Consider the following 15,178-nt stretch of genomic DNA (forward strand, 5'->3'; position numbering starts at 1 on the left):
GAGGGTGTCAGATCTCATTATGGGTGGTTGTGAGCCACCGTGTGGTTGCTGGGATTTGAACTCAGAACTTTCGGAAGAGCAGTCAATGCTCTTAACCGCTGAGCCATCTCGACAGCCCGGATCTACACTTCTAAGTCCAACCCTCCTTGCTAACGTCCCATCTCTGTTTGGTGGAGCTTTCAGCACAGCTGGGTGACAGACAACTTCAGAGCAGACTGTATACATGCAGAGACATCTCTCTATGAATAGAGCAGTGGGTAGAGAACTGTCAGTGCCCCTTGGGTGAGAGGGACACATAAGTAACAGCAGGATTCATCCCACACAAACATGAGCACTTTCCTGTCAACTGTAGCGTCTTTATAGGTTCACACCAGCTATCTCGTGATACTTTATAGGTATCACCAGCTACTTGGTAGGTTGAAGTGAAGGCTAGCCTGGTCTACATGAGTTCTAGAACAGCCAGAGCTACATAGTGAGGCCCTGTCTCAGAAAAACAAAAACAAATAATAAACATACTAATACATGACATTCCAACACTAAAGCTCTTCTACTCTATCTCTAATAGTAATACTTTAACAATAGTTTAGAACATGATGAGTGATTTACAATGGAAGCTCAGTTACACAATATTGAAAAAAAATCCAGCCTTACCTATTGCAGGGAAAAAACAAAACGGTAGGAAGACGGTCAACCATGAATTCCCAAGGAAGATCATTCTGAGACACGTCGATCCTGACGGAGGCAAAGAGAAAATGACTGGTAAGGAGTGATTGGCCAAACAAGCCCCAAACCTGAAGAATCTGGAGTGTGTCTGTGGCCCAGGCTAGACCGACCCCTACTACAGGTGCAAGTCAAGGCATTTACACTTTATAAACATGTCACTGTGTACCCTGAGTAATAGAAACGGAGCATAAATCCCGAGTTGTCTCGATGAAAGTACTTCATCTACTCATCAGGATCTGGCATTAGTTCTAGAAAAGGAAAGCTACTGAGTACAGCACACACAGTAGGTCCCTTTGAAGAGTATACTTTATAGTCGATAAATCTATATGAAGGCCAAGATCAATGTACTGTCTTAACAGAATGCCAATTCAACCCCACCCCTCCTCTTCTCCCCACCAGGGGCCTTGGTGCTGCAATTGGTCTAGTTCAGCTAGCTTAGCTCAGGATGGTTTCAACCACTCAGCAGCCATCTTACTGCAGCACCCCTAGTGCTGGGATTACTGGAATGTGCCACCGAGGACAGTAGATTAATTTATGTATACAAATTTATGTATAGTGTAGAACTGACTACAACTGCTCTGGTGAGTGAACTCCCTCCAGCAGCAGCTGGGCAGGTGATGAGAAGCACGTGCGCTGACCCATCCATCAGAGGGCTGATGGCATCCTTTAAGGGGAGGATATTCATGATCAGTGCACATCTTCCTTGGACCTATTAATTTGGTGGGGTTTTTCAAAAGGTATAAGTAGTATGGGATGATCAGGCAGTATAAACCAGTGTTATGTATTTGTACAAACTGCAATATGGCCAAGGAATGTGGATGAGGTGTGTGATGGTTTGTATATGCTTGGCACCATTAGGTGGTGTAGCATGGTGGATGTGGGCTTTAAGACCCCCTGTCCAAGCTGCCTGGAAGCCAGTCTTCTCCTAGCAGCCTCCAGATGAAAATGTAGAACTCTCAGCTCCTCCTGCACCATGCCTGCCTGGATGCTGCCATGCTCCTGCCTTGATGATAAAGACGGAACCTCTGAACCTGTAAGCCAGCCCCAGTTAAATGCTGTCCTTATAAGAGTTGCCCTGGTCATGGTGTCTGTTCGCAGCAGTAAAACCCTAAAGAAGACAAGGTGATGGATGCTTGTTTAGCATAATTTATACCGAAGCCCTTCTTAAACCAGGCATGGCGGCACCTACCTATAACTTCAACACTCAGGAGACAAAACCAAGGGGGTCACAAGGTCGAGGTCATCTTTGGCTACATAGGTATTTGGAGGCCAGCCTGGGATACTTTCATAAATACATACAGAAAAGTCTAAAATTGGCACAACCAAATGCAAATTTTTCCTCCACATCTTTTAACAAAATGGCATGTCTGCCTCTGCTTGTGAAAGCCAAGTGGTTTTGGCCACCATTCTTCATAGTTGAATGCGTTTTCCCTCCAATTGTGTACTTCAATAAAGAGTTCACTGTGAAGTGAGATCCTTTCAAATCCACAGGAACTGCACCGAGCTACCAGGGTTCCTTCTTGGAATCCTCTCAGTGTGGCTTATGAGCTGACACAGCCTACCCTACCCTTCTCCATTAATTCAGGGAAATACTGATTTAGGAATGGACAGAAATGTCCACTATGCCAGCATCACTGATACATGCCTTATCTGTTGCTGTAAGGATTTTCCCAAGTCCCCAAAGAAAAATTAACTGAATCAGAAATGTATAACTTTTTTGTGACTTCTTGCAAATGTTGCCAATGTAAATGTTGTCGGACTATGCCACCTTTATCAATACTAGATCCTGTCACTTGAAAGCATTTATTAATTTAGTAAGCATAAATGACACCTTATTTACATTTCTTAGGTGACTGGTTCCCCTGTTGTTTGCTTACTCTGTCATTGGCCTGTGCTCTTTGTTCACATTTGATTACCTGGCTTTGTTAGTTTGCTTAGTTTTTTTGAGACAGCTGCTCTCTGTAGCCCTGGCTGTCCTGGAACTAGCTCTGTAGACCAGGCTAGCATTGTATTCAGAGATTTGCCTGCCTCTGACTCCCTAGTGCAGTACCAGGATTAAAGGTGAGCTTAGGAATAAGGCAGGCACTGTGCATGCCAGACAGCACTGCACCCCACACTAAAGCTCCGGCCCACTTGAAATGTGGTGGAGCTATAGTGTCAACTCGAGTCTGAATGCCGGCCCCTAATTTACATGCTGCACAGTTCTGGACAAGTTGCCTAATATTTCTGTGCCTTAAATCAAAAGAAAGTGATGGAGTCAGCAGTTTCACCCGCCTAGTGTTCTGAGGCATAAGTATATATGCATATAACAATCTCTTTGCACAGTCACTTCTGAGAGTAAATAGCAGGCAGCAAGTAAAATATAAATATACATGTGCTTATTTAAATTATGGCTAGGAATATAGCTAAGTGGCAGAACATTTGCTTTGCATGCATGAGGTCCTAGGTGTAATCCTGTCACTAACAAAGAAAGAAAGAACACCATTCACATCGAGTATGTTGTTTTCACTGCATATCCTTCTAGCGGATATGAATTACCTTTCATTATCTTTCACTGGAAAGATTTTATCTCTATCTTCTGCTTTTTCCCCATGATCTGGTCTAAACTGCTCACTTCATGATCTGGATTTGAGGTCTTGTTAAAGTGCTTATTATATATTGCTCTTGGTTGCTGACCAGACTAGAACCTATTGTAGACACAACACAATTCAGTTGCAGGACAGAGAAATTAAGCTGGAAAAGAAGTGGAAGGTCACAGGACCATAAAATGCCATCAGGCAGCTGGGAAAGAAAAGGCATCAATGATCTTACGCAATGGCAGAGCTTGCCTGCGCCATGCTGACCTCCAGACAAGATGTGGCCCACAAGCACATCAGTGGCATGACTATTTCCTGACTAGATTTGAGGCCTGCTTCATAACTCAAAAAGACCATCAAAATTCATCAAAAGGCCATGGCCATGAAGGTCACAGGCCCTAGAGGGGAACCTGCTAGTGTTAATTTACTAAATGTGCAAATGCTCTGTAAATATGTATGCTTATACCCACAGGCAAATGCTGCTCTCAGCCTTCATCAGAGAGACTTCTTTCTGCAGCCAACGGTGGTAGATGAAGGAACTCAGGAAGATGGAAAAGTGTAAGAACTGATGATTGGGGGAGGGATGTGAAATGCTCTGCTCTATTCTGAGCATGACACAGCCACTGCATTCATGAACATATAACATTTACTCAGGGATATGGGAAGGGCTCATGGCCTGTCCCTCCTGGGGACTCATTAGCCCAGGGAAGGGAAGTCCTCAGCTTCAGAAGTGTAGCCACTGGTATATCCTCTATGTTCTAGGGTACAGCTCCACACCCATGAGCATGTGGATGACTCTGGTTAAGCTCGGTTACAAAACAAAAACAGTAGGACATGACTTACAGGGAAGAAAGAAAGAAGGTTAACAGGCATGAGGGTAGAAAAAGGGTGTGCATTGAGTGTACTCAGGGTGTACCATATATCCACATATAAAACTGCCGAGGAGCTGGGTATAATGGTGCACTCCTTCATTCCTAGCACATTTGCGGCAGATGTAGGTGGATCTGAGTTCAAGGTCAGCGTGGTTTTACACAGTGTGTTACAGGCCAGCCAGGGCTACATAGTAGACTGTCTCAAAACAAAATAGAACAAAGCAAACATCTCCCACCTACCCAACTGTCAAAGAATACATGTAATTAAACTGGTGTTTGAAGGCAGGCATGGTAGCTTACACCTGTAACCCTAGTACTTGGTAGACTGAGGCAGAAGGATTGCCAAGAATTATGTAACCCTAGCACTTGATAGACTGAGGCAGGACTGCCAAGAATTAAAGGCCAGCCTAGGCTACATAGTAAGCTCAAGCCAACCTGAACTAGAGTGAGAGTCTCTCTCAAAACAAAAGATTTAAAATGTGTTTATACAAAAGTCCACATAAAGCAACCACAGTCATAACTAGACACATGGCTATCAACAAAGTCTTCCTCTTTATTACACCAATAAAGAGGAAAATAAGGGCAAAGGCCCTGAGTCCAGGGCTGGACTGCAATTCTGGGAACCACTTTCTCAAGACGTCTAAGCAGCCAGACCTGGACCTGTTTTCCTATGTGTTCCAGTCAGCAATAAGCATTTTTATGATCATTAACTTCCAGCCCACCCAGCATGGGTGGGTTGGCAGAGAGGATTAAAAGAGCAGCAGGCCAGGCAGTGGTGGCACGTCTTTAATCCCAGCACTTGGGAGGCAGAGGCAGGCGGATTTCTGAGTTCGAGGCCAACCTGGTCTACAGAGTGAGTTCTAGGACAGCCAGAGAAACCTGTCGTGAAAACAACAACAACAACAACAACAAAACAAACAAACAAACACCAAAACCAAACAACCAAGAACAGCATGGCCCGTGATGCTAGACTGGTGTCCTTACCTGGCCACAGTAAATGTGTCCTCTGGCAGGAGCCGAGCTAGCTGGATGAAGATGTGATTGAGAGACGGGCAAAAGCCACACCACTGTGTATAATAGAGCAGCAGAACGTCCTGTGGGAAGGGGACAGTATTTACTCACACCTGCTGTTGGCCCTCACTTTCTGCTGGGCTGGGAATTCCAAAGGCATTGAGTCAACTCGACTGCCTGTGCAGAAATCATGGTGAGATTTTCATCTTTAGTTAAAATTGCGATTTTTGTTTATGGTCTTTGGACAACTAGAAAAGCACCATGTAATCTGCTCATGTTCCACCACAAACCAATCTGCCTATCAAAACCAGACCGTTTTCCCTCAAATAACCACAGCGTAGGAACTAAGAGGGATAGAGGGCTTGACTTTTGTTCCTCTCTGGCACTCCTAATCCTGTTCCTGTAGTGATCAGGACGGGTCACTACAGAGTGAGCACTCTCCATGGAGCGGTCTTCACTCCCACGACTGTGGGGCCTCACAGTGCTCTCCATGAAGCCCTAGCTCCCACCTCATACCTGTTTCCGAAGGGTTACTTCCCAGAAGGTATCAGTCGTCACTTCCGTGATCAAATGCTGAGTGGGAAACTGAGCAGAATCACTTCCAGTGAGATGCCTTTTCAAGGGGCTGTAGAGAACACTGAAGTTTTGAATAAAAGACTCTGAAAATAAAGAGAAAATGAGATCAGTGGTGGTCTAGGTGCAAGCAGAATAGGTGGCCTACTTTAAATTTCAAACACTTCAAAACTGAAATGATTTCCCATGTGTATATTTTTATTATTGCTTTATTTTACTTTTGGTTTTGTTTATAAAACAAGGTCTTACTTTATAGTTCTGGCTAACTGGAACTTGCTATGTAGACCAGGCTGGCCTTGAACTCAGAGATCTACCTGATTCTTGAGTAATAGGAGCAAAGGCCTGTGTCTCCATATTTATGGGGGTTTGTTTGTTTGTTTGTTTGTTTGTTTGTTTTAATCACCTCAACTAAGCAGAACCTAACACAAGGGCCCAGGGTACCAACAGACCTGACTTTGGCAGTAGTCACTCTAAGGACAGTCCTTTACTAACTAAACAGTGTGTGCATAGGGTGCTCAATGCATTGTGGGGATCCATCCCTGCTCTTTTCCACAGAAACTGCCACAGACACACACCATGAAAACACACACAATGGCATACACCAACCCCTCTGAAAGTGGCAGCCTTGAACGCTAAGACTTTAAGCATCACTGCAAATGCAGTGCCAGGACAATATGAAGGTGTTTAGAGCTCATTAATCTCAGACCAGAAGCTTTTTGTTTCCTTTATTAAAGTTCTTTAAGTTTCCTTTTTTAAAAAGCTAACAAAAACAAACAATTATACATAGTGAAAAATGTATAAATAAACCTGTAAGTAAAAAAGTCTTAACTTACACCAACAATCTCACCCTTGCCACCAATGCCACATCTCAGAGCCCTCTGCCTCAGTGAAGCAGCACTAGTCTATAAACTTCCCTTCTTCCAACTCCCTCCAATGGAGGTCTTAGCAGTGACTCATAATGTAGAAGCGGGAGATAGGGAGAGTGCGTGAACACTAAAAACATGTCTTTATCATAGCTCAGCAAAACTTAACTGGCCATAGTTTTGAACTGTGAAACCATGGCTTCCTAATCTGAATGAAGCCTAAATTCTGAAGCCACTCCCAAATCTGCTACAAAGTCTAGAACAGAGAAAACTGCTGGGCAGAGTTAAAACCTCAAGAGGGAGTCTCTCAGAAAACCTGTAAATTCAAAGCAATGTGTAATGAGCTTCTCTGAGCTGAGTATTACTCACAGAATCCAGAGAAACCAATCACCACTTGCTTTAAAACTTACATGTTCATTTGGGTGTGGTGGCACACACCTTTAATTCTAGAGCTTGGGAGGCAGAGGCCAGCTTGCTCTACACAGTGAGTTCTATTAAGCCAAAGTTAAGATAGACCCTGTTTCAAAGGAGGAAAAACACCAAATCACAATAACAAAAAAACATAGCTGGGGGCTGTGGAGAGATAGCTGGCTGCTCTTTCAGAGGGCCTGGGTTCAGTTTTCAGCATCTACATGGTAGCTCACAATCGCCTGTTCCAGGAGATTCAATGCCTCTTCTGGCCTCTCTGGATACCATACATACATGCAGGCAAAATACCATATACATAAAACAGAATAATAAAAATAAAACATAAACCACATGCTTGGGGGACAGAGAAATGGCTTAAGAGCACTGACTGCTTTTCCAGAGGGCCCAGGTTTGATACTTAGCACCCACATAGTGGCTCAGAACCACCTGTAGCTTCAGATTCAGGGGACCTGACATCCTCTTACGGCCTAGGCAGGTACTGCACACATGTGGTATACAGACAGACATGCAGCAAAACACTCATGCGCATAAAATAAAAATATACATAAAAACAAAATACATATTTGTTTCATTTTAAGAAAGCCAAATATACCAACACATCATAAACTGGGAGTAACTGTACTCCATAAAGTGGCTGACCACAGGTTTGCTTTGAGCATCAAAGAGCTCTTGTGATTATACTATATAATTTGACACAGAATAACCAACATTTCATGAGTCCTTTCATGAAGGTGGCTAATTTGAACGTTTCACCTGGACAGACAAAAGGACTAGGACTTAAGGAGCTATGCTCACCCTGTCTTCATAGTCTCTAAACTTAGAGCTCAAGTTCCTCTCACTATCACACTCCTCCTTCCTCCACTTGGCAAGCATTGGCTCTCCCTGCACCTCCAGTGATGCTGAACTAACAAGGCTTTTGAATTCTTAGTTTCTTGTGTTGCGTGTCAGAAACCTCGGCAGAGTCTGGGGACAGGGCAGCATGAGCTGCTGCTGCTGCTGCCAAGCCCTGGGAGTCAACGCTGGGCTGTTTTCCCACAGTAAAAAGGCTTAGGCCACCTCCCGTGGTTTTTAACTGCACGTGCTCTCAACACTTGTATATTGCAATGTAGGCACTGGAGGATAAGGCAGGCTTCTTCAACATGCTATAAAAGTTCAGCACAACAAATGGGGCCTGGTGGCCCTGAGACTCATACATTCAACCCCATAGAGCAAGAGTGAGCAAGACAATCTAAGTGCACTTCTTTCTGCTTCAGCTCCTTTCAACTGTGGTGCCATTACTGGCCAAGTCCATCAGCCTCTGCACACTCCACTAGAAAGGCTCTCACCACTTTGTCTGGCATGGGAGCCAGGTTCCTTGTGATTAGCATTTGCTCTGCTTTGGAAAGGTGACAGAAGTTGCCAGTCTTAGACTCTTAGCCCCTACAGGTTAGCTGACAAACTGCACCAAATTTTGATAGACAGAAGCTTCTGCTCTATTTCCTGGACAAACTAGCTTCTTTTCAAACTGACCAACCAACAGATAAAGACAGTTTTTCCATCAGTTGTCTGAAGACTTAACATGAGCTCTGAAGCTGGTGTCACCCCCATGATTAGGAATAATGAGACCATCAGTGCAAATGACAGCTCTTAAGCTAAGTAAAGCTGATTATGCGGAGGAGGGCAAACCACCCACAGTACCTAGAGTGAACTTCATGAGGGCTTGTTTGGGATCCAGGATATAGTGAGATTCTTCTTTCACATCAACAATTGTGGCAAACTCCTTCACAGGAGCAGAGCTCGGGGCACCCAGTCTTTCTGCATATAACCAAAATAAATTGGAATCCAAAAGGTAGATGTTCAGGGTCTTGTTGGTTCTGCAGCTCAGGCCCGTGAAGGCTGTGCTAGTGAGGCCCACTTGAGGAAAGCGGTACCTGTTCTCCTCAATGTGAGGAATGGAGCTCGGGGCAGTGGCCTCACAGCTCTTCTCTAAGGAAGAGAACTCGATGGCTGGGGCTGTCAAGACATTCTGTTCAGAGCCAGTAAAGCTTGCCATGCCCCGGGATATGGTCCTGCAACATGCAGTGTAGTAGCTGAAAGGGCTATAGGAGGTTAAAAAATTGCTGCATTCTATGCTGCCCGACACCACATGATAAAAAGTCTGCTCCTTGAGGTAGAAAGAATCCAGAGCGGCTGCCATCTCGAAGAAGCTGCACTGTGGCACACTCACTGAGCTAGGCCTGGTACCACCCACTGTCTGGTTGACACACAGCTCACAGACATTGTGAGTCCTGGAGAGGGCTGGCCCCTGTGGCAGCACCACCGTGTTACAGCAGGGGGATGCTGCCATCAGCTGAGTATCAGGCAGTGAAGCTGGCAGCTCTGGTGCCAGGGACTGGAGCACAGGTGCCTCTACCCGCCGCAGGTGCTGAAGGAGGCGCTCTACCACCTGGTCCCCATGACAGTTATTGTATTCCAAGGCCACTTCGGTGATCTGAAAGACAGAGCAGAAGTGGTAAGAGGCCCAAATTTTATGGATGTGGAAAATGGCAGCTCTGCTGCTTGGATGGCATCCCTGAGTCACAGGCAGGAGAGAAGTAGTCACGACAAACTTTTGTTGTTGTTGTCTTGTTTTTAGTTATTTGAGACAGGGTTTCTCTACAGACAGTTCTCTACAGAGCGGCATATCTACATATCTCAAATTTACAGAGATATGTCTGCCTCTGCCTCCCAAGTGCTGGGATTAAAGAAATGCACTACCACTGCCCAGCTCACACCAGACTCTTAATACAGGAGTCTTGAGTTATTTTTTTACAACATTCCCCTCTGAACATTGTGTGGTTCAGCGCACAATGAACCACTACTTTGAGTCAGAAGGTTCTAGAGATACCTGCCCACCATAGATAGATAAAGTCCAGCAGGCAAAACTGTTCAGATCAGGAATGTATCCCGACAGAAAGAAATGGAGCCCTCTTGCCTCTCAGGTGAGCATTCTTTCTTTATACCTTTAACATTCTCCAATGCTGTCATTTTTCTCTAGTCCTCAGTAAGTCTGAAAACTTCTCAAACACATTGGACATTTAAGTAAATTTACAGCATATATTCTTCCAAATACATCCATGCCACACAGGAGATCACCAACCACCCTGCTCCCAATAGTCCACACCCATCTTTCCTTTCTAGAGCATCTCTCCCCTCCTTGGACCACAGTTGCTAGGTTTTAGCCTCAAGCTAGAAACCAGCTAGTCCTCTATTCCTGCCCAGTCTTCTCAGGCCACACCCTCCTTTTTCTTAACTCCTGAACCACTTTACTTTCAAGTTTAAGGCCATCTTCAGCTACTTAGTGAGTTCAAAGCCCGTGAGACTGTCTCAAACAAAAAGTCTATCAGTATGTATGAACCATTTAATGAATAATTTTCCACTTATATAACTTCTATAACAGTATTTATAGAAGATTAGTTCAAAACATATTTACAGACTAATTCTTAGAATAAAAAGACACTTTAGAAGGTAAACTAGATGTTTTAAATGACCCCTGACCCATATAAACATCATTATCTTTTTGGACAAGATTCTTGACAGCACATGTGCCAATTCCCAAAGACTACTCAGAGTAGAAAACAAGTCAAAGGGGTTTTGGAGGCGGAGACAAGTGCTTCCTTTAGCATGTTGCATAATATACAGCATGGTGTCTCAAGAATGCTCTTAGGGACATGAGGGGCTGGTGTTCCTGGTGTCAAGATGTATGTTTTCTTTGTGTGTACACATGCAGGATGGAGTGTGCATTCGTGGAGAACATGTGTAAGGCAGCTGGCACTCCTAGGCTTGGTGTAGCCACCACCTGGTCACTTCTGGACTACACAAAGCCTACAACTGTTACTAGCATCCTTGCCTAGTATGCCCTCAGGTGTGTAAGTGCTTTTAAGTGTCTGCCCAGACCTAGGCCCACAATGGCAATGGAAAACAAAGCTACCTGAGTTCCCTCCTTACCCGGTGTGCCTGCTTCCTTCTAAGCCTCTCCTGCCCTCTTCTTCCACTTCCTGACCCTGGCCTAGCTGAGCCTGACTGTCCTCTGCCTGAGTTATAAGCAGATTCTTGATTCTAGATTAGACCATCTTCTGAGACCAGATGCCAGTGTTTGCCACATACTTCCTCTCCCATGAGCTCCCAGTACTCAATGAACACTGGCCAGGCTGACCTGTCACGTGGAGGGAAAGTGCTGAGCAGATGCTGCTTGTCGCAGAAATGCATAATATTAAGGACCATACCAGCCATATGTGGAGGGGAGGTGACAGACTCCACCTACCTCAGAGCACCCATAAGAGCTTGGGGAATGGAGTCACAGGTGAAACTGAATTTTTTTTTTTTAAAGCCTGTTAGTAGATTATAGAAACAGAAGGTGTAGGGACATGATCATCTGAGAACATGAGGCTAGAAGCAAAGCCTCCCTTTGGTGCCAAATTTAACCTCAGCCCTCTGAAGTGAGGGACTAGACTCCTGCCAACATTGCCCTGCACCCTGCATGCTCAAGTCAAGTCACGTCTCAAAAGTTAAAGTAAAAACCTCCAAAGACCTTGTCAACTCTTAATCTAGATGGTACAGAGGCCTGGGCATGGAAAGAGCTTCTTGGACCATAAAGCATTCATGCAGTGCACACTTTGTAAAGAATGGAGCCTTGAGTCCCACTTCAGTTCAGTGGGAGGAACAGAGCCGCTTCACTTCTCTCTACTTTTCCTTTAAAGCCAGGCTGTGCAGCCATTAGAAAGCTCCCAGTCGGGATGGCAACTTGAAACAAATGCTGGAGAACAGCATGGCGAGCCTGGCTAGTGACTTCCTCCCCAGCTTCCAGAGCAGTGCTGAGAGGCCCAGGGACAGGCACTGTCTGCTTCGCCTGGGCTGTGTTACAGTGATTCAGATTATAGTTTGGGCCAATTAAGGGATCCTTGAAGGAAAGAAAAAAAAGCCTAGTAAATCCAATTTAGCAATCCCAGGCTCTCTGCTGATTGCTATTGCTCCCTCTAAGTGCCTCCAAATGATTCACGTGTAAAATGAACTCATGTCTAGAGAGAACGGATATCCCAGAAAGCAAGGCAGGAGGGAGGGAAGACTCCAGGCAGGGCAGCTGTCTCTGGAAACCTGCCTATAAGGTTTAGAGAAAGACACACATCATCAGTGCAGCTGTGCCTGGCGAGGTCCCCAAAAGTGGCAGGCCCTAGGCTTTACCAGCTTGCCTGAGCTCCCATCGCCCCTCAACAGGAAGGTCAGTGCAGCCATCTGAAGAAGTGCTGTTTACTAGGTCTCTGGGGAAACAAGTTCATTTCCCTTCTCTGCTATTCACCCCAGACTGGAGCAACGAATAGACAAGAGAAGCTGGGGAATCCCGGTCCCAGGCAAAAGCCACTGAGCCCCAGCAACTATTCCTGATGACTCCTTGTGATGATGGATTAGTTAGTGCCCTTTAACGTGGAAGGAGATCTATTGACAGGTGTCAGAATCACTAGGCCTCTTACCTCATCTAGAAGAGGATGTCTCTCGGCTAGGGGATCAAACGGTATGAACAGGAAGAGTGCTGGTCCTTTCTTCAGCTCATTGTTCAACAGCAGACTCTTGCCTCCATGAGGCTGTAGCCATCGGAAGAGGGTCTCCTGGTTTTCTGAGGCCCACTTATAGATGTTCTCAGCTGTGAAGTTCATGACTTCCCTGGGGAAGACCTGCCAAGGACAAATATAACAGAATAATGTAGAGGTGTGTTAGACAAGGCAGAGCGAAAGACTAGTACCGCACTCCAGAGGCCGGGTCAAGCTGCACTGTAAGGGAGGAAAAGGCACCCAGAGGCCATGACTACGGGCCATAAAGCCAACACTTAGCCCACCTCTCCACACAGTCTCAACAAGTGGGCTGAAAGCCACCATGGGAGCAAGAGGTGACTTTCATATCACTGGGTTCACCTTTTGTCCCCTGAGAGACTCAACTATCCAGACACTCTCCCTGTCTTCAGGTGGCTGTAATGACCTCTAAACACCCTAAGGAGAGTTACAGAGCACCACGTGGTGTTTATAATAATCTAGGTCCATTGTCTATTGTTACAGGATGTTATATCTTAATCTTAGCTTGTCAGATTCTGTCCCAGAGGCCAGAGTGAAGCATCCACTAGGCAGAAGCTCTAAAGGCTTTGTTCGAGGTCACCCCAGCAGCTGGACACATTCCTGGCATTGAACAGGGATTCAGCAGAGTGACCTGAGTTTACACGGGCTGTAGATCACATCATGTGTAGCAGGAAAGAGACACTTGGAGGCGTTTTCCCTTTGGGTTTTGTTGTTGTTGTTTGTAATATAAAAGTACTTTTGAAAGACACTTGATATAAATCACAAGTTTCAAACAATTTCCAGAGTGGTACTTTGGAAAGTTTCACAAAATGAAGCGTTGGGAACACTAGAATGGAGACCTAAGTGACTTCACATGAATGTGCCTACTGCTTTTTAAGACTCTAACCTTCCAATAATACTTCATTTGATAAAAGATATATGCTGGTAAACACTGCCCAGAACTACTGCCCAGTTCTCCTTTTCCCCCTTACTCTTCTGCAGTGTTCTGTGCTATAAATACACGTCGGCTAAAACGATGGTGTGAGAAAATGAGAGCTAGCAAAGCAGAGGAAGTAAAAAGTGAGACAGGCACAAGGAGAGTGGGCAGGCTGTGGAGAGGCAGCCAGCAGCAATGCTCAGAGGAGGACAGTGGGGGTTTAAAACATTTCTATTTGGAAAACACAAAAATACATTTTAACAGAATATGAATACCAAGAAAAAAAGCACAATATCTGTGAGCTCTAAGAATTAGACAGATGCTAAAATGACTGGCAAGCAAGGGCAATCCCTATTGAGTTTTCGACAGCATCTAGAAAGACCTGAAGAAATCTCCACTGAAACCAAATACCAGTGATCCTGTCAGCAATGAAAACACTTCAGAGGACCATCCAGAGGGCTCAGTGGATAAAGGCACTTGCTGCCAAGTCTGACAACCTGAGTTCCATTCCTACGACATTTGTGGTAGAAGAAAATGAACTCCTACAAATTGTCCTTGGACCCGTGGCGTGTGTGAGACGAAATAAATATAATTAAAAATAAAATACTTCAGAAAATATCCTGTCAGCAACGACTATTTAAGTAGCAAGAACACAGTTGTGAAGCTCAATGCTCAGAGTGGGTGAGTGGCAGCAGGCTCAGCACAAAGGCAAAGGAAGTCAGGAGACAAAGGAGACGGTGAGAACCAGGTCCTCTGAGGTGAGAAGCTATCAGCTCCTCACTGTGTCTTGACAACAACTTCAACACTGCACTATTAGTGCAGGGATAAGCTGCTCATGCCCCTGCACGTCATACAAGAACACACGAACAATACTGCCCAGTAGACGCTCATCTCAGAGATCATGCACCTAGAGTGAGAGATCACCACTGAGTAGCCGCAGCTTCACTCAAGAAGGGCAACAACCCAGCAAAGCTATTCCAGACTCTAAAATCTAAGCAAACAGGTTCTAGACAGCACAGTTAAGAGTCCTCTAAGGCACGGATCTTAATCAGGACTAGGTTCTAGAGTGGGCTTACAGGAATTCTCAATTTGTACATGAAATCACATGTTCTTTCCGAGGGAGAGGCTCATACATTTCATCCAGTTCTTAATTGAGTCTGTGACCTACTAAGGTTAAGAACCGCTGCGCTAATACAAATGTGATTTTAAAATACTTACAAGTGATGTGTTGAAATGTCTATGTAAATACACACTTCCAGAGTGCACTAAGGATACCAGTCTCGCAAGGTGTTTATCTGTGATAACCCCAAATCGCACTGTTCCTAGGTAATCTGAAACAGAAAATGTTCCTTTATTAAATAAGAGAGGGCCCAGGCCTTACAACAACACAAACCCACTGATCCAGTCCTAATGCACCAGCCCCGAGAGCACGGCTGTTGCTTGCTAACCTGGCCTGGCCCTGGAAGGAGCAGTTGCAGAAGCTAGACCCTTCCCTCGCAGTCAGCCGGGGTGAGGAGACTGCCACATGACATCCACCTGCAGCTATCTGACTGTCCGCCTAGCCACCCTGTTTTCCTTGCTCACACAAGCCTATCTCTGGGGAGGCACACGCTGCTGTCTCTGAGCACATCCA

General features: G+C 45.2%; 1 protein-coding gene across 8 annotated transcripts in view; it reads right to left on the bottom strand.

The window, feature by feature from the left end:
* Txndc11 (thioredoxin domain containing 11) overlaps window positions 1-15,178 on the bottom strand; it is a 59,735-nt gene that overhangs the window by 4,142 nt on the left and 40,415 nt on the right. For 4 of the 8 annotated variants that reach the window (XM_006521660.4, XM_006521662.3, XM_006521661.4 and 1 more), the window contains 6 exons: window positions 14,764-14,876; window positions 12,534-12,734; window positions 8,725-9,517; window positions 5,699-5,841; window positions 5,156-5,265; window positions 652-732 (listed from right to left, as the gene is read on the bottom strand). In XM_006521660.4, the coding sequence (XP_006521723.1) occupies window positions 652-732; window positions 5,156-5,265; window positions 5,699-5,841; window positions 8,725-9,517; window positions 12,534-12,734; window positions 14,764-14,876 (1,441 nt within the window). Of the gene's footprint in view, window positions 1-651; window positions 733-5,155; window positions 5,266-5,698; window positions 5,842-8,724; window positions 9,518-12,533; window positions 12,735-14,763; window positions 14,877-15,178 lie in introns of those variants that run through there. The other 4 variants (XM_030248911.1, XM_006521659.3, XM_030248912.1 and 1 more) reach the window with 2 other exon arrangements.

Source organism: Mus musculus, chromosome 16, assembly GCF_000001635.26.
Source record: "Mus musculus strain C57BL/6J chromosome 16, GRCm38.p6 C57BL/6J".
Classification (NCBI taxonomy): domain Eukaryota; kingdom Metazoa; phylum Chordata; class Mammalia; order Rodentia; family Muridae; genus Mus; species Mus musculus.